Source organism: Zootoca vivipara, chromosome 16 (assembly GCF_965207765.1).
Source record: "Zootoca vivipara chromosome 16, rZooViv2.hap1.1, whole genome shotgun sequence".
NCBI lineage: Eukaryota > Metazoa > Chordata > Lepidosauria > Squamata > Lacertidae > Zootoca > Zootoca vivipara.
In genome coordinates, this window is record NC_142599.1 from 35,315,948 (window position 1) to 35,339,401 (window position 23,454).

The 23,454-nt window shown below is 47.4% G+C and overlaps 1 protein-coding gene across 1 annotated transcript; it reads left to right on the top strand.

The window, feature by feature from the left end:
* The first annotated feature begins 12,942 nt into the window (after positions 1-12,942).
* Positions 12,943-18,116, top strand: LOC148683168 (protein S100-A9-like). The gene is made up of 3 exons (XM_088660059.1): positions 12,943-13,085; positions 16,724-16,887; positions 17,806-18,116. The coding sequence occupies exons 2-3, from the start codon at positions 16,747-16,749 to the stop codon at positions 17,941-17,943; spliced, it is 279 nt and encodes a 92-aa protein (XP_088516185.1). The 5' UTR covers positions 12,943-13,085; positions 16,724-16,746; the 3' UTR covers positions 17,944-18,116.
* Positions 18,117-23,454: the final 5,338 nt, after the last annotated feature.

Consider the following 23,454-nt stretch of genomic DNA (forward strand, 5'->3'; position numbering starts at 1 on the left):
TGTTGTTGTTTTTTAAGTCTTTAATGAAATTTCAAAATGTACATAATCATATGTGCCCTAAGCATGTCGAGACGTAAACAAAAGCGAGAAAACGAAAAAGTGAAACAGAAGGGAAAATAAAGGGGGGAGGGGGGAAAACCCCAAAACTGTATATTTTACAAGGTTGTTATTGCACTTCACCAGATCTTAAGCTATTACAGTATTTGTAAGAATGGATTCCAAATATCATTGAATTTGACCATGGCAAGTCTGCGTTTATATGCAAGTTGTTCATAAACAAACCTGACATCTTCCCTTCTCCATCACTGGATTCTTAACAGAAAGAGCAAGCAAAAGACAAACTCTTCCAAGAGTTGGATGCAAACAAAGACAACCAACTGAGTTTTGACGAAGTGAGCCGGCTGATCGCAAGATACCTTAATGATACCCATGAAAAGTTCAAGCATCTGTAGAAAAGCGGGCTGAGAGTCAGACAATGAAAAGAAGACCCAGCAAATTCTCCAGGGGCTCTTTTCAGGGGTGTGTTGGATACCAACCTCCCCCCCCCCCTCCAACCCCTGCTCACATTCTCTTGTTGAGAACCAAATACTTTGGCAATAAAATAAGAAATAGATGTTTAACCTGGAAATTCTCAGATGTGTCATTTCACTCCAAAAAGAACCCTGTGAGGTAGGTTAGGCAAGGTGTGAGAGTTCATGGCTGAGTGGGGACTTGAAGCCTGATCTCCCAGAGTCTAGTGTAACCCTCTAATCACTACACCACACATGTCTCTCTCAGTTCAACTATGCAATTCTATGATTCTTCTGGATCAGGATTAAGGACTACGTGAGTCCTATGTAGGACAGGGCAGCTCCCCATTTGAATGCTATTTCTTATTTAGCTCATTTAAGTGTTGTTCATATGACTTACACATATATCTACTTATATATTGACTAATTGCATTATCTACTTACCCAAGTTTCTAATGCAAACATGCAACATGTATTGGGGACTATCTTAAAAGAATGTAATTTTGCCATGATGCAATAAGAGAAGTAGAAATAACCCCAGGATGTGCACTCCTGACAAAGCTGTCTGTTATTTTTGTTTTTTAGTTAGTTAAAGATCTGGCCTTAAATTGCAATACGAAGGGGTTGTTTTGAGCCAGAACTCACCAAACGTAAGGGGGGCACCATTGCCATTACAGTCATACCTCGGTTTGAGTATTTTCAGTTTAAGTACTCCGCAGACCTGTCTGGAATGGATTAATCCACTTTCCATTACTTTCAATGGGAAAGTTCGCTTCAGCTTAAGTACGCTTCAGGTTAAGTACGGACTTCCGGAACCAATTAAACTCATACTTTGGGTTAAGTACGCTTCAGGTTGAGTACTCCACGGACCCATCTGGAACTGATTAATCCACTTTCCATTACTTTCTTTTTTAAAAAAATATATTTATTAAGAATTTTCTGAAACAACAAGGCATACACACCCACACAACAGAAAAAAAAAACAATATAAAAACAAAAGCAAAATACAAAATACAAAAAATACCACAATACAAAAATTACAAAAAGAAAACAAAAATTCTAACTTATAAAACTTATCTCCAATCTAATGACTAAAACTTATCTCCAATCTAATCAGCATTTGAGGAATGTTGGAGGGTATGCAATGTTTTTACGGGATCAGAGGCCTTTCAGGAAATACCTAAAATCAAATATTAAGCCAAGTGATGCCCAGAAACTGGATGAGGCCAAAGGGAACGGGCAGTGAAAAGCTAGTTTTGCAAGACTTTGCTTCAGCCGCATTCCCTCTAGTTCCCTTTCCTTGTAGTTGCTCACTTAGACATGTAGAAGCAAGTTGAATGAATGAATGAATAATTTATTACGGTCAGAGACCAGCTTTTAAAACACGTTTGGGGGAACAATCCCAAAGGACAAAACATACATATAAAACTTTATACAATTATAAAATTAATGTTTATAAATACAGTGAGCATAAGGTGCTTAAAACTTTAAGATAAGCTGCCGCAGAGAACTGGCCTTGGGTCGCTCGGAGAACCAGATTTAAGGACTTTCAAATGAACGAGTTTGGCTCAGGGGAAGGTCTATATCTGCAGATCTGAACACGGAATCTGGCGACCATCTGGGTTGTCTTCTGATCTTTGCCTAACAGGAGCAGGATGTTTATTTGCTTTTCCGTGAGCTCAGCTAGCCTCACCAGCTGTGGCGTAGCGTGGGTTGTCAGCACCCGGGGCAAGGCAAGTAATTTGCACCCCCTAACCCGTGGATTTTAGCACTCGAGTCTCTTCCACTAGATTAGTTAAAGAAACCCTTACCCCCTAAGCACATGTATTGTTTGTTATGAAAATACTGATGTAATTAAAGTAAAATGCATCTAAATACAAGTTTATTTTCAAACACTTTGGTGCAAATTTTAGCCTGCTTTAGTATTTTAACCTTTTGTATGTTTAAAAATGGTGGTAAATTTTCCTCAATTTTATTGTTTTATCCTTTTGTAAACCACTTTGAGCAGTTTTTTCACTTTCAAGTACAAGTGTAGATAATATGTTTTTGTAATCACCGTTTATATCCCAGGATTCAAGGTGGTTTATCAAAATAAAACATAATAAGCTAAAAAAATTGAATTATGGTGCTGGAGGAGACTCTTGAGAGTCCCATGGACTGCAAGAAGATCAAACCTATCCATTCTGAAGGAAACCAGCTCTGAGTGCTCACTGGAAGGACAGATCCTGAAGCTGAGGCTCCAAAACTTTGGCCACCTTATGAGAAGAGAAGACTCCCTGGAAAAGACCCTGATGTTGGGAAAGATGGAGGGCACAAGGAGAAGGGGACGACAGAGGACGAGATGGTTGGACAGTGTTCTTGAAGCTACCAACATGAGTCTGACCAAACTGCGGGAGGCAGTGGAAGACAGGAGTGCCTGGCGTGCTCTGGTCCATGGGGTCACGAAGAGTTGGACACGACTAAATGACTAAACAACAACAACAAGCTAAAAATATGGAAAATATAATCACTAAAAAGAAATTAAAAGCTATCAGAACTTAAACTATATATTTTTTAAAAAGCCTCCAGGAAATGCCAACTGCAATTTCTTCAAATTGTATATTCAAACATGAGGTCTAGCATCTTGATTGTTAAAATGAGGCTATTTCAGATCCAACTGCCTGCAGCCCATGGAGAATGGCTGGTAGAAAAAACCAGGCTCTGCAACTCAGAGGGAGGCAGCAGGAGCATGCATGAAGATGAGAGACTTGGGACCTCAAAGAGCTCTGGTCACTTTGAACAGATTCGCGGCCCATGTGCAAGTGCACTTGAACTCGCAACCCTGCAGAGCCTGACCGGAGGAGCAAGCAGCCCACCTGGCACTTCCACGAAGGCCGACGTGGGGCTGGCGGTGGTGTGGACAGGCAGGATGTCTGCGTAAGTTTCATCCAGGGAGAGCAGGACATTGGCGGCTTGCTGGCCCGTTTCAAGCATCACCTTCATCTATTGATGCAAAAATTAAGAATTCCCAGTCTCACGTGTTGATCCCAAACAAGAAAGAGCAATACTCAACTGAGACCATATATTTATCTGGACCAAATGTTGCAAGCATTTGCTAATAATTTATAATTGCTAGGACTGTCTTCTTTATTTTCACTTTTCCAAGCATTGTGGGAGACTCCAGTCAGAATTGTCTTTATTCTGCTTCCAAAGAACACCTCTGGCCATATCCATCAGAAGCTATTTTGTCACTTCCGGTCTGTCGCGGCGGAGAGAAGGACGCAGGGACCTCGCGTGCCGATGTCCCTGGCTTCGCGGAGGGGGGGGAGGTCCGCAGAGCGAGCGGATTCCCCGTAAAAACACCGGGTAGAGAGTCCCGGTGACTCATGCGCCCAGCGGCTGCTCCGTTTTTTTGCGGATCCCCCGCTGCCCGAGAGCTCAATAGAGCGATCGAGAGCCGGTGGGGTGGAACCGCGGGAGCCATTTTGGGCTTGATCTTACCTCCGAGAAGTGAAGCTCCGAGTCCCGACCCGGCAAGCGGCGGATTCTTCCGAAATAAATTTGAACTTCCAAAAAAGTAAGTGGAATTGTGAATTAACCAAAGACTTTGTTTTTGGTTTTGAGAGACGGTTTTTCGAAATTTTGGCTTGTTTAATGGAAATGCTGATCCAATTGGGGGAAAAGACTTAGGGAGAGGAGATGGAGTTTAAAAATGAATGGAAAAAGTTGTGCTTTCTGGAGGGAATTATAAGAGCAGCTTAGGAAAGAATCTAAGTGAATGTAAATTTTTGTAAGATAAGTTAGATTTAGGCAGAAAGCTGTCTACTCTTCTTTCCTTACTCTGAGATACTCAGTGGCAGGGGGTGCTCGGAGGGGTAAGGAGGGGATATAATGGAACCTTGGAAATGCTGTGCCTCACGGATTTCCCTTGTGGCAGGAGGGGGTCTGTGGGAGGGCAGCATGGAAAAGGAGGAGGGTTGAGTTAATATTATAAGAAAAGGATTTTAATCTGAAATAGAAAACCCGCCATCAATTTTAGATTTTGTTTTAAGGAAAACCAGGAGGAAGACTATCGAGGAAGTCACAAGTATAAGGTTAAGGTAATAAGAATTGGGGAGGTAAAACTCTCCCCTATTATGTCTGTATTATGTTTGTATTGTGTTAAGATATACTTATGAAAGAGTTGGGGGAATCCAATCCTCAGAACTCCTCCACTCCTGTCCTCTCAGTGGCAGGGGGGGGAGAGGGGGGAGGAGGGAGGGGGGAGGCTAAACCCAACTTACAATGGACCCCTTTGTTGCTCAAAGCACACTGGTTTCACTGGTGGCAGAGGTGAACCAGTGGGTGGAGGGAGAACGAAGGGACAGTATTATATTGTATGTTTGTGTAGCTGTTTAGTTTTGTTTGTAAAATCAATAAAAATCATTTAAAAAAAACAAAAAAAAAACAGAAGCTATTTTGTCGCTGGAACAACTTTTTCTAATTTGCATCTTTATCAAGGAGGCTTTATTTTTGATCTAATGAATGCAGCCTGCATTAAGCATTTCACTACTTATTTGCCCTGATAAAGGGTTGAATCCCATGCTGGTTCTACTCAGAGTAAACCCACCTGTGAGGGACAGAGGGTATCGCGAAGTCCCTCCCCTCCTGAGTTCAAGCCCATCCCCGAGCGCAGGGGAAAGCAGGGAGAGTTCCGATTCCAGTGGGGAAGCAGGAAGTCGTGTCCGAGGCTCAGACAAGGTAGCGGAGCCAGGGTCCCAGGTGGGACAGGAAGGGGCAAGCAAGGGGGGCAGACCCATCCCCCCAACTCCGGAATTACGCAGAAAGAGGAGAGGAAAGAGGATGGGTCTCCCAAAGTTGTTATGTTGGAGAAAAACGCGCCAAACGCCATTCGGAGGTTCTGATTCAAGCTGAGAAGATGTGTTCTTGTAAATAGCATTGCCTTCAGCACTGTAAATACGCAGCACCAATAAAAGATAAAATGCAGAGCGGTGTAGAGTCGTTACTCTGAAGTAGCCCACTCCGGCCACTGTGACAGCAACCTCCGAATCTTTTTTTGGGCTACTTTGGAGTTGCCGGGATGAGCGCGCCAGAAGCGGAGAAATGGCGGCAGATCGCAGAGAAAGCCCAGCAAGACCTGCAGCAACTGGCGTTGCAGGCACAGGGAGAATTAAAGGCAGCAAAAGAAGAGACGCAGAAGGTCCAGGAGGACAGGCAACACCTTGCGGAACAGGTGAGAGCGCTGCAGGAGAAAGAGCAGCAGTTAAGGGCGGTAGCAGTGGACCTCCAGAACAAGCTGGATGCAGAGAAAAACAAGGGAGGAGGGGGACCCCAACTCCAAGTGCTACCAGGAAGGAGAGCAGGGACCCTAGTAAGCAAGTTCAATGGAGATCCGAGGGAATATCATGGCTTTGAGACTGAGATCGTGTATGCTCTTGAGCTGCACCATGATGAGTTCCCTGATGATGGGCACAGAGTAGCATTTATAGTGGAACACCTCACCGGGGCAGCCAGGGAGTGGCTTAGACCGTTAATTGCGACAAAAAATCCTTGCATGAAGGATGTCAAACTATTTTTAGGGGCTTTAAAAACGATGTATGCGTCTGATAGCCATCTGGACCAGACCAAAGAGGAACTGCATAATTTGCGACAAGGAAAAATGACAGTTCGCCACTATTGGTCAAGATTCACCATGCTGGTGCACAGACTGGGGTGGGACCCGCACTCGCCTCCGATGCAAGCTGCGTTCTATTTGGGGTTGCATGAGGATGTCAAAGATGAGCTCTCGAGAGGTCCAAAGCCCAATAGCATGGATGAGCTCAGCAAAGCGGCTCTGGCGGTGGGGGTGAGACAGGAATCCCGGTGGAACGACAAGCAAGCAACACGCGCAAAGCGAGCTTGGTTCCCACGGTCGCAGGAGAAGCCACTCCCCCAACAGCCATCCCAGGCCATGACAGGGGCCAGCCAAGACCAGGAACCCATGCAAATTGATAGCGCGCGCGCGGGGGCTTTTCAAACCCCAGCGGCGCCAAGACGCAAGGAGGGAAGAGGCGGGAATTGCTTTCTCTGCAACTCCCCTCAGCATCTCGTCAGAGACTGCCCACATCGCAGGGAGTGGCAAGGAAAGGCGGGAACGGTTGTGCCCTCCCCCACTGACACAGCACCACAGCAGGGAAACAAGACAGCCTGGCTGCAGGAGACAAGGGGCAGCAGCCAGGCGCAATCGGCAAACAACAGCCCCAGCACACCCACCCGCACAGCGAGGAGCAGCACCAGCCCACCCCCCCCAGAGCAGGGGTGGTTCTAGAAGTGACGCTAACGCTCCCTAATGGGTATCCCCTGATGGTCCTCGCGTTAATCGACTCAGGTGCCTCTGCCAACTTCTTTTCGAGAAACTTTGCGGAAGCGCACCAGATCCAACTTCTGCAGCTGGATTTTCCCCTGCACGTCTCCACCATTGACGGCAGGGAATTGCTGGGAGGGGCCATCACCCACCAGACCCCCCCCATGAGAATGACGGTGGGGCGACACTCAGAGACACTGGCATTCAACGTCACCACCATCTCCGACCCCCCTATCGTCTTGGGCATGAGCTGGCTGGCGCGCCATGACCCCTCCATCAGTTGGCACCAGAGATGCATCACGTTTGGATCGGACTTTTGTCTGGAACATTGCATGCAGCGCCAACCAGGGGAGGGGCCTCCAATAGCCACGGTGGCCACCATGCACATCAAGGGGGGTGAGGCGATACCCAAGCCGTACTGGGACCTGCAGGAGGTCTTCAGTGAAGCGGAATCCGACCACCTACCCCCGCACAGGTCGTTTGACTGCCAGATCAACCTGGTGCCGGGGGCCACGCTACCCCCAGCCAAGCTGTACTCCATGTCAGATCAGGAGCTGGAGGATCTGCGTGCGTTTATAGACAAGAACCTCAAGAGGGGGTTCATCAGAGAAAGCAAGGCAGCGGGGGGCAGCCCGGTCTTCTGGGTGGACAAGAAAGACACGCAACAGCGCCGCCTGGTGGTGGATTTTAGACGCCTGAACAACATGACAGAACCGGTGGCTTTCCCAATGCCCAGAGTGGACGATCTGCTGACAGCGGCACGCAGGGGCAAGATCTTCACCAAGCTCGACCTGCGGGGGGCGTACAACTTGATCAGGATCCGGGAAGGCGATGAGTGGAAGACCACGATGTTCACGCCTCTGGGCTCTTTTGAATATCTGGTGATGCCCTTCGGTTTGCAAGGGGGCTCAGCATGCTTCCAGGCCTTCATGCACCACGTCCTGGGGTCCCTCCTCTTCAAGAACTGCTTGGTCTTCCTAGATGACATCCTTATATACTCCAATGACCCAGTGCAGCATGTAAAGGATGTCAGGGAGGTGTTGCAGCGCCTGAAGGAGCACCACCTGTATGTGAAGCTGGAGAAGTGCAAGTTTCACACCAAAGAGGTGGACTTCCTGGGCTACAAACTGTCAGACAAGGGGCTAGCGATGGACAAGGACAAGGTGCAGGCCATCCTGGACTGGCACAGCCCCAGGACGCGCAAAGATGCCCAACGCCTACTAGGCTTCGCCAACTTCTACAGGAAGTTCATCAAGAATTTCTAACGGGTTACGGCTCCCATCACTGACTGCCTGAGAGGCAAGCAGAAGTTCAGGTGGACACAGGAGGCGCAAGCAGCGTTCGAAAGCCTCAAGAGGGTGTGCGCTTCAGACCAGAACCTGTTCCACGTGGTGCAGGATGCGCCCCTACGCGTGGAAACCGACGCTTCAGACAGAGATTTGGGAGCGATCCTGTTGCAACTGGATGCCAACAGAGAGTGGAGACCCTGTGCCTTTTTCTCCAGAAAGCTGACACAGCCAGAACGCAACTACACGGTGTTTGATAAGGAACTTCTCGTGATCCATTCTGCGTTTAAACACTGGAGACATTTCCTGGTGGGCGCCAAGCACCCCATTCAGGTGTGCACAGACCACAAAAACCTGGAGTTCTGGAGAACAGCCAGGGTGCTCAACCAGCGGCAGATACGGTGGGCAGAGTTCTTCTCGCACTTCAACTTCTCCATCCACTACATACCGGGGGAGCAGAATGTCAGGGCGGATGCCCTCTCCCGCAAGCCAGAGTACATGGAGGAGGAGTTGCCACCAGCACCCCGACACGTGTTTCCCCCGTCGGCATGGTCCTGCGGAGCAGCAGTGGTGAGCGAGGCAGAACTCACAGCACTGACGGCAGCAGATGAGTTTGCCACCCGCATCTTCAGAGACCTACGAGGGGGGAGGGAGCAAGCAAAAGACTTTGCGGAATGCGGGGGGCTCCTTTTTTACAGGGGAGCCCTGTACCTGCCCACCAACCAGCTCAGAGGTAAGGTCCTCAAGCAGATGCACGACAACCCAACGGCGGGTCATTTTGGAAGGGACAAAACCACTCACCTAGTCATGAGACACTTCTGGTGGCCAGGGGTGCGGGAAGATGTTCGGGACTATGTAAGGGGCTGTGACACCTGCCAGCGAGCAAAGGTGGTCAGAGCACCACCAGCAGGGTTGCTGGAGCCATTAGCCACACCGCACAGGCCGTGGGAAGTAGTGTCCATGGACTTCATCACAGACCTGCCTTCGTCCAGGGGCAAGACCGCAGTGTTGGTGGTGGTGGACCTCATGTCCAAAATGTGCCATTTTATACCGTGTGCCAGGGCGGTCTCTGCAGAAGAGACAGCCAAACTGTTTGTTGACCACGTATTCAGACTGCATGGATTACCTTTAAGAGTTATTTCGGATCGAGGCCGCCAATTTGTTTCCAGGTTCTGGAGGCGGCTCATGAACCTCCTGCAGGTGGAGGTCAGCTTGTCGACGGCTCGGCACCCGCAGACCAATGGACAGGCGGAGAGGGTCAACGCCATTCTGCAGCAGTACCTGAGATGCTACGTCAGCCAGAGGCAAACGGACTGGGTGGATCGCCTGCCACTGGCAGAATTTGCCTACAACAATGCGGTGCACGTCTCCACAGGGGTGTCGCCCTTTAAGGCCAACTACGGGCGCGACCTCAGATCTTTCCCGGAGAGGGAGGGGGAGGAGGAGGGCCCACAGGCAGAGGATTGGGCAGAGGAACTGGAGACGGTGCACCAGCAGCTCAGAGAACACTTGGAGAGAGCCAAGGAAGCGTACAAGAAGGGGGCCGATCGCCACAGGCGACAAGGGGAGGTCATCAGGGTGGGGGACAAGGTTTGGTTGTCCTCGGAGGGCCTTCCCACCAGAGGGAGGTGCAAAAAGCTGGCACCCAGACGGCTGGGCCCCTTCACGGTCACGCAACAGGTCAACCCGGTTGCCTTTAGGCTGGCACTGCCAGAGGACATGAGGGTGCATCCAGTATTTCATAGATCGCTGCTGTCGCCGTACAGGGAAAGCAGCAGGCTCCGAGACAGCGAACAGACCCCCGAGGGAGGGGGGGAGAGGGGAGGCAGGGAGCAACTCAATGAGGCCACGGCCATCCTTGATTCACGGAGAGGGGTGGGGGGCCTGGAGTACCTCATGGCATGGGAGGATGCCCCTCCGTCCCAAAATGAATGGGTTCCGGCCACTCAGATACAGGAGGAATTCTTGGTGGAAGAATTTCACGCCCTCTTCCCACACAGACCCAAGCCCTGGCACATGGAATGGGAGGGGGAGGGGGAGGGGGAGGAAGTAGTGGAGAGCAGTTCACCATGGGGATGGGAAGCGGAGTTTGAGGACCAGGAGGATGAAGTATGGGCGTCTCCGAGGTCCACCCAGTCAGAGGAACAGGCAGACTGGCAGCGCATTTTTACCCCCACCAGCTCTGACACCACAGACTTTTTGGGATTTCAGTCCTCCCAGGCGGAAGGAGGGAGCTCGCAGGACTGGGGGGAGGTGTTCACACCTACAGGCTCGGAAGGTACAGAGTTTTTAGGCTTTCAGTCGTCACCGACACCTGGGGAGCCCCCTGGGAGGGGAGAAGGGAGCTTGGGAGGGGGATGGATGTGAGGGACAGAGGATATCGCGAAGTCCCTCCCCTCCTGAGTTCAAGCCCATCCCCGAGCGCAGGGGAAAGCAGGGAGAGTTCCGATTCCAGTGGGGAAGCAGGAAGTCGTGTCCGAGGCTCAGACAAGGTAGCGGAGCCAGGGTCCCAGGTGGGACAGGAAGGGGCAAGCAAGGGGGGCAGACCCATCCCCCCAACTCCGGAATTACGCAGAAAGAGGAGAGGAAAGAGGATGGGTCTCCCAAAGTTGTTATGTTGGAGAAAAACGCGCCAAACGCCATTCGGAGGTTCTGATTCAAGCTGAGAAGATGTGTTCTTGTAAATAGCATTGCCTTCAGCACTGTAAATACGCAGCACCAATAAAAGATAAAATGCAGAGCGGTGTAGAGTCGTTACTCTGAAGTAGCCCACTCCGGCCACTGTGACACCACCGAAAATAACGGGCATCCCAAACATTCATTTCAGCGGATCTGCTCTGAGTAAAATCTAGCGGGACTCAACCGAAAGCTATGTAAATATCAAGTTAATCCTACCACATCGGTTTGTCTCCTGCAGGAAGTTCAGTGTGGGCCGGAAGCTTGCCTCTACAGCTTTAAACACCGATTAAAACTATCTCCTTGTTTGCTAAATCTTTCATAAGAGGTGTGTTTCCCACCATTTCAAGCCTTAACGGCGGCAAGCTCCAATGAACGTTTTTACTTTGAAGTAAATCTCGCCTCAGCCAATGGCTCTTTTCTCCGCTCCCCTCCCACCCAAGCGTGCCAAGGACCGCAGGCTTCCTTGCGAGCATTGAGCTCGGTAGGACTTACTTCTGAGTAAACATGCGTAGCGTGGAATCGGCTTGCCCTTTCGCGGGAGTCCTGGACATAGAAATGGCTGACAACATATAAGCAGAAGAGCACTCTCTACAATACATGGCACAGACCGATGAGTTAGCAAGTCACTTAAAGGATTGCGGATCCACTTGGCTCCCTCCCTCCTTTTCCTCTCTCCTCGCCCACGTGGGCGCCTCCAGGGGACGCCGCCGCGCCACGAAATCCTTCCCCTCGGCGTGGAAACGGCTTCCCGGCGCTGCTCCGTTCCGCCCTGGAAACGTTCCCCCGGCCAGCTCAGCCAAGGCGACCGTGGGCGGCTCTGCTCGGGCGGCGTTTCGGCCCCATCGGAGGCCAAGGACAACTTCCTTGGGGAGCCGGCGACGGTTTCTGTTTGGGCTGCTGGGCGGGCGGGCAGAGCTGCGAGTGCGAGCACGCCCACCCCAGATGTTGCACCCAGTGCAGCTGCCCCCTCTGCCCCCCACACGCTACGCCACTGCTCACCAGATTGGAATCAAGGATCACTTCATAGAAGGGACATCTAAAAAATTGATGCTCTGGGCTTCCTGTCCCCCCCCCCCATGAACAGGCGCAGAGTCTTTGGGCGTATGGGACTTTTTTTTGTAAAGCAAGTTGATTCTTTGTAAAACAGCCAGCAGACGAGATTAATCCCGCCCACCCACCTGATGCTTGGAGAAAATAGAATCTCTCTCTCACTGAATAAAAAGAGGAAGACAAAAACAAAGGGAAGCATACAAACACATACAGGGACGTAAGTGTGTGGGTCTCCCGCTCAGGCAGAAATTTAAAATCCTCTTAGTATACTTAAATATGGGGGGGGGAGCACTACTACAGGGTCACCGGTTGGAGGAGGAGAGGAAGAGCATGAACGCAAAGGAGAGGAAAAGGGAAGATGGAGGGAAGAAAGGAGGAAAGTGAAAGATGAAGGAGAAGGGTGGAAAGCGGAGAAGGATGTAGGGAGAAAAGGAGTAGGTAAAATATAAAAAGGAAGGATGGTGTAAGGGGACAATCATGGTAATGGATGGAAGGAGAAGCGGGTGTGTGGAATACAGGAAAAGAGCTGAGGAAAGAGAAAAGAAGGGATGGGAGGGAGAGAGAAAGGAGGATGGGACAGGGAAGGGAACCAGAGGATGGATAAAAGGGATGAAGGATTAACAGGAAGGCAGGAGGATGCTGTGTTCTACATAGATCCATCGATTGCTACTTGTAGCCAGAAGTAGTCCTACTCAGAGTAAACCCATTGCAATACACATGGTTCACATCAGTCTATGTGTTTTAGCAGGGTCTCCTCTGGGTATAAGTTGGCTGCATATGGAAATCATTCCAACCATTGCAGCAAAGAATGTACCCAGCACCCATATTGCGCAAGAATGCATGCTGTTTCCAGAAACTTCGGGCCCCACCTATATCCACAAAACAGTTTAACCGCAATGTGATTAATGAGTTCTAAGAGAGCAATGAGTTCTAAGAGAGCAATGAAAAGAGATGCCGCACCGCGGGTGTAAACCTGTTGTTCCTAAATGATGAACGGTGATTGGCCACAAGCAGCAGGGAGGGAGCCCCAGCCCCCAGAGGTGCCTTGCTGAAGGAAGATCTCCATCAGATACCTTGAGCACCAGGTGCTCAACATGGGAGTGTCATTTGAGAAGGAGCCAAGATTTCATAAGTGGGGGTGGGATCAGGACTCTGGATAGGGTATAAGAAGTGGGAGCAATTTAGGGCTCTTCATCCAACTTTGGCGCATTCGAACTCTCTTGTTTATCACCAACCAAGGTAAGCTGAAAACTATGGGAAGCTTTCTTGAGTTCTTGTTGGGTTATTCATTGGACATAGGGTGCTAAACCTTTTTGAGATTATCAGCTAGGGCAGGGCTGAGAAACCTGTAGGCAAGGCTCCAGATGCTCGGGAATCGAATTCCCACCAGCCCCAGCCAGCATGGTCAATGGACAAAGATGACCAAGTCCGGCAACATCTGGTGGACTGTAGGTTCCCCATCGTTGCAGTAGCTCTAACACAATTCAAGGTGCTCACATTGGTATTTAAAGCCCTAAATGTCTCCTTCCCTGCAGACCCTCTCAAGTGATATGGCCGGGCCTCTTTGTAGGTCCATCACTCTCTGGAGTTCAGTTGGTGATGGTGGCCTGGAGAAGACCTTCTCTGTGGCAGCCCATTAGTTGTGAATCTCCTTCCACACAGAGGTGCATCATAGAATCATAGAATATTAGAGTTGGAAGGGACCCCAAGGGTCATATCGTCTAATTCCCTGTAATGATGATGATGATGATGATAATAATAATAATAATAATAATAATAATAATAATAATAATAATTTATTATTTATACCCCGCCCATCTGGCAGGGTTTCCCCAGCCACTCTGGGTGGCTTCCAACAGAAAAATAAAATAAAATAATCTATTAAACATTAAAAGCCTCCCTAAACAGGGCTACCTTCAGATGTCTTCTAAAAATCTGGTAGCTGTTTTTCTCTTTGACATCTGATGGGACGGCGTTCCACAGGGCAGGTGCCACTACCGAGAAGGCCCTCTGCCTGTTTCCCTGTAACTTGGCTTCTCGCAATGAGGAAACTGCCAGAAGGCCCTCGGTGCTGGACCTCAGTGTCCGGGCAGAGCGATGGAGGTGGAGGCGCTCCTTCAGTTATACTGGACCGAGGCCATTTAGGGCTTTAAAGGTCAGCACCAACACTTTGAATTGTACTCGGAAACGTACTGGGAGCCAATGTAGGTCTTTCAAGACCGGTGTTATGTGGTCTTGACGGCCGCTCCCAGTCACCAGTCTAGCTGCCGCATTCTGGATTAGTTGTAGTTTCCGGGTCACCTTCAAAGGTAGCCCCACGTAGAACAAATTGCAGTACTCCAAGTGGGAGATAACAAGAGCATGCACCACTCTGGCAAGACAGTCTGCGGGCAGGTAGGGTCTCAGCCTGCGTACCAGATGGAGCTGATAGACAGCTGCCCTGGACACAGAATTGACCTGCGCCTCCATGGACAGTTGTGAGTCCAAAATGACTCCCAGGCTGCGCACCTGGTCCTTCAGGGGCACAATTACCCCATTCAGGATCAGGGAGTCCTCCACACCTGCCCGCCTCCTGTCCCCCAGAAACAGTACTTCTGTCTTGTCTTGTCAGGATTCAACCTCAACCTGTTAGCCTTGCAATGCGGAAATCACAGCTAAAGCTGGCATTGTAGATGACCATCCAACCTCTGCTTAGAAACCTGAAAGGAATGAGATTCTACAACTTCCTGAGGGAGTCCATTCCACTGTCAAGCAGCTCTTGCTGTCAGAAAGTTATTCCTGGTTAGTCGGAATCTCCTTTCTTAACTTGATTCCATTGGTACATCCAGCACCCTCATCATACAGCTTCCAGTATAGATGCACCCCTTTTTGCTGGCTTTTAATATGGTGCGTTAAGGTTGAAACCTGCCTTGGGACCTTACGGGAAAGGGTGGAGAATAATGACAAGCTCAGAACTTTGTGAGCATCTGCATAGATGAAAACCCAGAAAAACTGAACCCCCCTTATTTTCTGGTCCCCCACGCCTCCCCATGCCTAAAAGCAGAGAACACATTAGAGAGCTGGCTGCTGGGGTTCCTTTGCACGAGGAGATCTAACAGAATCTGGTGGGTCACCACATTGGCACTCCCTGTTCTGTCTACCGCGACCTGGTGCTCTCCATATGTTTTGCATTACAACTCCCATGAACCCCAACATCATGGCAATGGGTTCCTCACCCCTTGACTGCCCTAGTGGAGATGGTAGCAGTGGGAGGTTTCACGGTTGAAGGGCAGTGAGCAATGGTCTTAGCAATGGTCTTAGCTCAGGATTTTATAGAAGGTTCTATTTCCTCCCCGACATTTTGTTTTGATTCTCACAAGAACCCAGTGAGGTAGGATCAAAGATGGGAGGCCAACCTGTGGCACTCCAGATGTTGCTGGACTCCAACTCCCATCATCCTTGACCATCGACCATGGTGGCTGGAGTTGATGGGGGCCAAGGACTTCGGGGGGGGGGCAAGGAAATCCTTGTGCTAGCAGAACAACATGGCTGTGTCCAGTCCAAGATTTTTAAGAGTATACCTGGCAGCATCTATGGATTTACATAGAACAACAACAATTTCCTTGCACTCTGTTACGCTGATGCATTATGAAAGTTCTCAATTTCTCAAGAAAACGGTTCCAAGGCTGCCCACTTCCTCTGCCCCTGGCTGTGTCCGTCAATTTCCCCTTGTTTACTAGGTCTCCAGATTTTGCATATCCAGCCTTCAACACCTGGGATATTTATATTTTCTTGTTTTGACAAAACCAACACATCCAGTGGTTTTTTCCCAACTCCTTTTCTACTGCATTATATAACAAATTCTTATTTTTTAACCAAAGTATTTTTTACCCTCCAATACAATTCATTTGTCATTTTTCTTCCGCTGCTCATATCTCAAATCCTGCTCACAATTTCATTTCTTTTTCAAATAGTCCAAAAAAGGCATCCATTATTTCTATTAAAAGTTCATCCTTTTGGTCTCATAATTTTGCTGTCAGCTTAGCCATTACCAAATATTCCATTACTTTTAGAAGCCGTTCCTCCTTCATTGGAACCTTCTCTAATTTCCTTTCCTGAACATATATCATTCTAGCTGCTTTTGTCACATACGTAAATAGTTTGGTCATCGTCTTTGGAATGTCTGCCCCTATTATCCCTGCAAGAAAGGCTTCGCGTCTTTGGGGAATAACCAACTTAAACATCTTCTTCAGCATCTCTCACCTTTTTAAGGCTGGATCTTTAACTGACCAAAAAAACCCAAACAAAACAGCATAATTTCCATTTCTCTTATGTGTAAGCCATCTGAACAACACTTAAATGAGCTAAATAAAAAATAGAATTCAAATGGAGAGCTGCCCTGTGCTAATAGGACACATGGACACTCTATTATTGATCCTGAAGAATTATAAGATTGCAGAGTTGGAAGGGACCCTGAGGATTATCTAATCCCAACCCCCAAGCATTGCAGGAATAATAGTAGTAGTAGTAGTAGTAGTAGTAGTAGTAGTAGTAGTAGTTTGGATGTGATATCTCTCTTTATCACTACTCGAAGGAGTCTCAAAGTGGCTAACACTCTCCTTTCCCTTCCTCTCCCACAACAAACACTCTGTGAGGTGAGTGGGGCTGAGAGATTTCAGAGAAGTGTGACTAGCCCAAGCTCACCCAGCAGCTGCATGTGGAGGAGCGGAGAGGTGAACCCCGTTCCCCAGATTACGAGTAACCACTACACCACACTGGCTGTCACATATGGGTATAAAACCCGCAGCCTTGCTGCTATCAGCACTAACCTCTAACCAATTGAGCTATCCAACAAATAATCCAGGCAGAGCCAGTAATATGTTCCTATGGATTCCCAGGTTGCCACCAGAAGACCTTTGGAATGTCCAAGCCCAAGACTCAGTTGCAACAACTTGTTGAACAATTCCTTGACATCTACTACACGTACTCTGGGAATTCTTCAAGCATCGACAAGCAGGCATTTAAGAAGATGGTGGACGAGCAGTTTCCTGACGTTGATGAGGTGAGGGGGAGATAAGAAGAGGCAGGGTTCCTTTGGCCATGTTAAGAGGGGGAGGGGCTGAAATCTCACCAGGTCTCTGCTTTGAACCATGCTCTGAAAACAAAGCATATCTAGGGATGTGAAGATATGTCTGTTTCAGTCTCTTTTCAGTATTAAATTCTGTTATCCCCATTGCAATCCATTTAAAAAAATGTTTTTTTTAAATAATTCTTTCATTTAAACATATTTTTGTACTGTGGTACCTCGGTTTACAAACAGAATTGGTTCCGGAAGTCTGTACTTAACCTGAAGTGTACTTAACATGAAGTGAACTTTCCCATTGAAAGTAATGGAAATTGGATTAATCCGTTCCAGACAGGTCCGCAGAGTACTTAAACTGAAAATACTCAAACCGAGGCATACTTAAACCAAGGTATGACTGTATGCATTTTTGCCCAATACAGTCATACCTTGGTTTAAGTACGCCTCGGTTTGAATATTTTCAGTTTAAGTACTCTGCGGACCTGTCTGGAACGGATTAATCCAATTTCCATTACTTTCAATGGGAAGGTTCACTTCAGGTTAATGGGAAGGTTCACTTCAGGTTAAATACGGTTCAGGTTAAGTACAGACCTCCGGAACCAATTGTGTTTGTAAACCGAGGTACCACTGTATACACATTTTTGCAAAGCACCTTTCCCTAATAAGCTGTATTTTTCTATGTTATTATTGCATAGATTATAGATATCGATCGATCAATAAATAAATAAATAAATAAATAGAGATGATAGATAGATAGATGATAGATAGAGATGATAGATATATTTGTGCACACTTTACTGTAGCATATTAATTTTTATACACATAACTTGGCTGGGGAAATGCAACAAACACATCTGAAGTCTTCTCTCCTCCATTTCCCCACCCCCAACACCGCAGTCTCCCTTGAAGCAACAAAAGAGAGACCAGCTGTTCAAGGAGGCAGACAAGAACAAGGACGGCAAACTGAGTTTTGATGAAATGGGCCACCTGATGGCAAAATTCGTTGCTGAAACTCATGACAAACTCCGCAAGTAAGAAGGGCGTCCCCTTGGCCACTGGAAAAATGGCTCAGACAATCCTCCAGGAGACGGTGCTCAGGGGCGCGTTGGATACTAACCTTCCAAACACACACAAACCCCTTTCCGCATTCACTAGCTTGGAATGTAATGCTTGGCAATAGAATACGAAATAAACATTTAACTTGGAAATCATTTGGTGTCTTATTTCAACCTCATTCTGAAAAACTGCAATTCTGACAAATTGCAATACACAGGGTTGTTTTTGAGCCAGAACTCACCAAATGTCAGGGGGGCACCATTGCCATTATAAGAGATCAAGTGAGGCATTCATGGTGAGTTCCGGCACTTATTTTCCTAGAAAAATAGCATGGATGATACATGCTTTCTGCCTAACTATCTGCCAAAACTCGAAAAACTGGAAAATATAAAGATAATTATCTCAAGTGGATATAATTCTGGAGACCTAGTAAACATGGTGAAATTGACTAATACAGTTGGGGCAGAGAGGGTGGGCAATTTTGGAACTGTTTTCTTCAGAAATGGAGAGTTTTCATAATGTGTTGGTGCAACAGAGTGCAAGGAAATGGTTGTTGTTAAATGTAAATCCATACGTGCTGCCAGGGAGACTCTTAAATATCTTGGTGTGTACACCTTCAATTTATTCTGTTAGCACAAGGATCTCAACTTGCATAACAGAATGTTACCTTTCTTGTCTCCCTAGGCTCTCCACCCCCCCTAAAGAAAAACTGTTCCAGAGGGTTGGGGAAGCTCTCAGAACAGAGGGATGATGGAATAGGGTGTGTGCGGGTAGTGCTGTGGTCTAAATCAGAGAGCCTAGGGCTTGCCGATCAGAAGGTTGGCGGTAAGAATCCCCGTGGCGGGGTGAGCTTCCATTGCTCGGTCCCAGCTCCTGCCAACCTAGCCGTTCAAAAGCACGTCAAAGTGCAAGTAGATAAATAGGTACTGCTCTGGCGGGAAGGTAAATGGCATTTCTGTGCGCTGCTCTGGTTTGCCAGAAGCGGCTTTGTCATGCTGGACACATGACATGGAAGTTGTATGCCGGCTCCCTTGGCCAATAAAGCAAGATGAGCGCCGCAACCCCAGAGTCAGTCACAGCTGGACCTAACGGTCAGGTGTCCCTTTACCTTTACCTGTTTTCATCAGATAAATGTTGAAGGGTTCGGAGTACCAGCTATTATTGCAGGGATTGTAAACTTGGACAGGCGGTAGTGTCACAGTTGCTGTTAGACTCCAATTCACACCAGCAATAGCCACCATAGATCAATGCTAATGGATGATGAAGCCCAGCAACATCTGGAGGGCCACAGAATCCCAATCCCTGCTTTGGAAACCTGTTTTTAGATCTAGAGGTATGAAGGTCTAGGAAACCCCCAGAAAAATCTGATCGGCCACCATTAAAACAGGACGTGGGACTGGATGGGTCTCATCCAGTGGCCAAACTTCTTCTGTTTTCCTTGATTGCCAAATGTCGAAGCCCAGGACTCAGTTGCAATACCTGACCAATCAATACATTGAATAGTATCTCACTTATGCTGGGAGTTCTGGCACCCTTGACAAGCAGGAATTTAAGAAGGTGATGGATGAGTAGTTTCCTGACATTGCAGAGGTGAGGAGCGGGGATAAGAAGAGGCAGGGGCAAATGTTGGCCACTCAAAGGCCAGAGCACACATTTGGGCCAATGTTGCAGAGTTTTAAGAAGTTGATTGACCAGCAGCTTCCTGACATTCCTATTGTGGATGGCTATGTCTGTTTCTCTCACATCTTAAATTCAGCTCGCCACATTTGTGCTGCAATTTGCGTGTTGTTGTTTTTTAAGTCTTTAATGAAAGTTCAAAATGTACATAATCATATGTGCCCTAAACATGTTGAGACGTAAATAATAGCGAGAAAACGAAAAAGTGAAAAAGAAGGGAAAATAAAGGGGGGAGGGGGAAAACCCCAAAACTGTATATTTTACAAGGTTGTTATTGTACTTCACCAGATCTTAAGCTATTACAGTATTTGTAAGAATGGATTCCAAATATCATTGAATTTGACCATGGCAAGTCTGCGTTTATATGCAAGTTGTTCATAAACAAACCTCACATCTTCCCTTCTCCATCACTGGATTCTTAACAGAAAGAGCAAGCAAAAGACAAACTCTTCCAGGATTTGGATGCAAACAAAGACAACCAACTGAGTTTTGACGAAGTGAGCCGGCTGATCTCAAGATACCTTAATGATACCCATGAAAAGTTCAAGCATCTGTAGAAAAGCGGGCTGAGAGTCAGACAATGAAAAGAAGACCCAGCAAATTCTCCAGGGGCTGTTTTCAGGGGTGTGTTGGATACCAACCTCCCCCCCCCCCTCCAACCCCTGCTCACATTCTCTTGTTGAGAACCAAATACTTTGGCAATAAAATAAGAAATAGATGTTTAACCTGGAAATTCTCAGATGTGTCCTTTCACTCCAAAAAGAACCCTGTGAGGTAGGTTAGGCAAGGTGTGAGAGTTCATGGCTGAGTGGGGACTTGAAGCCTGATCTCCCAGAGTCTAGTGTAACCCTCTAATCACTACACCACACTGTCTCTCTCAGTTCAACCCTGCAATTCTATGATTCTTCTGGATCAGGATTAAGGTGTCCATGAGTCCTATGTAGGACAGGGCAGCTCCCCATTTGAATGCTATTTGTTATTTAGCTCATTTAAGTGTTGTTCATATGACTTACACATATATCTACTTATATATTGAATAATTGCATTATCTGCTTACCCAAGTTTCTAATGCAAACATGCAACATGTATTGGGGACTATCTTAAAAGAATGTAATTTTGCCATGATGCAGTAAGAGAAGTGGAAATAACGCCAGGATGTGCACTCCTGACAAACCTGTCTGTTATTTTTGTTTTTTAGTTAGTTAAAGATCTGGCCTTAAATTGCAATACAAAGGGGTTGTTTTGAGCCAGAACTCACCAAACGTCAGGGGGGCACCATTGCCAGTACAGTCATACCTCGGTTTAAATACGCCTCGGTTTGAGTATTTTCAGTTTAAGTACTCCGCAGACCTGTCTGGAACGGATTAATCCACTTTCCATTACTTTCTTTTATAAAAAATATATTTATTAAGAATTTTCTGAAACAACAAGGCATACACACCCACACAACAGAGAAAAAAACCAATATAAAAACAAAAGCAAAATACAAAATACAAAAAAAGCCACAATACAAAAATTACAAAAAGAAAACAAAAATTCTAACTTATAAAACTTATCTCCAATCTAATCAGCATTTGAGGAATGTTGGATGGTATGCAATGTTTTTACGGGATCAGAGGCCTTTCAGGAAATACCTAAAATCAAATATTAAGCCAAGTGATGCCCAGAAACTGGATGAGGCCAAAGGGAACGGGGCAGTGAAAAGCTAGTTTTGCAAGACTTTGCTTCAGCCGCATTCCCTCTAGTTCCCTTTCCTTGTAGTTGCCCACTTAGACATGTAGAAGCAAGTTGAATGAATGAATGAATAATTTATTACGGTCGGAGACCAGCTTTTAAAACACGTTTGGGGGAACAATCCCAAAGGACAAAACATACATATAAAACTTCATTCAATTATAAAATTAATGTTTATAAATACAGTGAGCATACGGTACTTAAAACTTTAAGATAAGCTGCCGCAGAGAACTGGCCTTGGGTCGTTTGGAGAACCAGATTTAAGGACTTTCAAATGAACGAGTTTGGCTCAGGGGAAGGTCTATATCTGCAGATCTGAACACGGAATCTGGCGACCGTCTGGGTTGTCTTCCGATCTTTGCCTAACAGGAGCAGGATGTATATTTGCTTTTCCGTGAGCTCAGCTAGCCTCACCAGAGTGGAATCAAGGATCTCTTTATAGAAGGGACATCTAAAAAATAGATGCTCTGGGCTCCCCCCCATGAACAGGCGCAGAGTCTTTGGGCGTATGGGACATGCCAGTCTATGTGTTTTAGCAGGGTCTCCTCTGGGTATAAGTTGGCTGCATATGGAAATCATTCCAACCGTTGCAGCAAAGAATGTACCCAGCACCCATATTGCGCAAGAATGCATGCTGTTTTCAGAAACTTCGGGCCCCACCTATATCCACAAAACAGTTTAACTGCAATGTGATTAATGAGTTCTAAGAGAGCAATGAATTCTAAGAGAGCAATGAAAAGCGATGCCGCACCGCAGGTGTAAACCTGTTGTTCCTAAATGATGAACGGTGATTGGCCACAAGCAGCAGGGAGGGAGCGCCAGCCCCCAGAGGTGCCTTGCTGAAGGAAGATCTCCATCAGATACCTTGAGCACCAGGTGCTCAACATGGGAGTGTCATTTGAGAAGGAGCCAAGATTTCATAAGTGGGGGGTGGGATCAGGACTCTGGATAGGGTATAAGAAGTGGGAGCAATTTAGGGCTCTTCATCCAACTTTGGCGCATTCGAACTCTCTTGTTTATCACCAACCAAGGTAAGCTGAAGACTATGGGAAGCTTTCTTGGGTTCTTGTTGGGTTATTCGTTGGACATAGGGTGCTAAACCTTTTTGAGATTATCAGGTAGGGCAGGTCTGAGAAACCTGTAGGCAAGGCTCCAGATGCTCGGGACTCCAACTCCCATCAGCCCCAGCCAGCATGGCCAATGGACAAAGATGACCAAGTCCGGCAACATCTGGTGGACTGTAGGTTCCCCATCGTTGCAGTAGCTCTAACACAATTCAAGGTGCTCACATTGGTATTTAAAGCCCTAAATGTCTAATTCCCTGCAGACCCTCTCAAGTGATATGGCCGGGCCTCTTTGTAGGTCCATCACTCTCTGGAGTTCAGTTGGTGATGGTGGCCTGGAGAAGACCTTCTCTGTGGCAGCCCTTTAGTTGTGAATCTCCTTCCACACAGAGGTGCATCATAGAATCATAGAATATTGGAAGGGACCCCAAGGGTCATCTCGTCTAATTCCCTGCAATGATGATGATGATGATGATGATGATGATGATGATGATAATTCTGGGTGGTTTCCAACAGAAAAATAAAATAAAATAATCTATTAAACATTAAAAGCCTCCCTAAACAGGGCTGCCTTCAGATGTCTTCTAAAAATCTGGTAGCTGTTTTTCTCTTTGACATCTGATGGGAGGGCGTTCCACAGGGCAGGTGCCACTACCGAGAAGGCCCTCTGCCTGTTTCCCTGTAACTTGGCTTTTCACAATGAGGAAACTGGCAGAAGGCCCTCGGCACTGGACCTCAGTGTCCGGGCAGAGCGATGAAGGTGGAGACGCTCCTTCAGGTATACTGGACCGAGGCCATTTAGGGCTTTAAAGGTCAGCACCAACACTTTGAATTGTACTCGGAAACGTACTGGGAGCCAATGTAGGACTTTCAGGACCGGTGTTATGTGGTCTCGACGGCCGCTCCCAGTCACCAGTCTAGCTGCCGCATTCTGGATTAGTTGTAGTTTCCGGGTCACCTTCAAAGGTAGCCCCACGTAGAGTGCATTGCAGTAGTCCAAGCGGGTGATAACTAG

What these genes read in the sequence shown, in the direction of transcription:
- LOC148683168 (XM_088660059.1), top strand. Translation starts at nt 16,747, where the DNA reads ATGTCCAAGCCCAAGACTCAGTTGCAACAACTTGTTGAACAATTCCTT. An exon ending in AGTTTCCTGACGTTGATGAG is followed by an intron (nt 16,888 to 17,805) that starts GTGAGGGGGAGA and finishes CCAACACCGCAG; the next exon opens with TCTCCCTTGAAGCAACAAAA.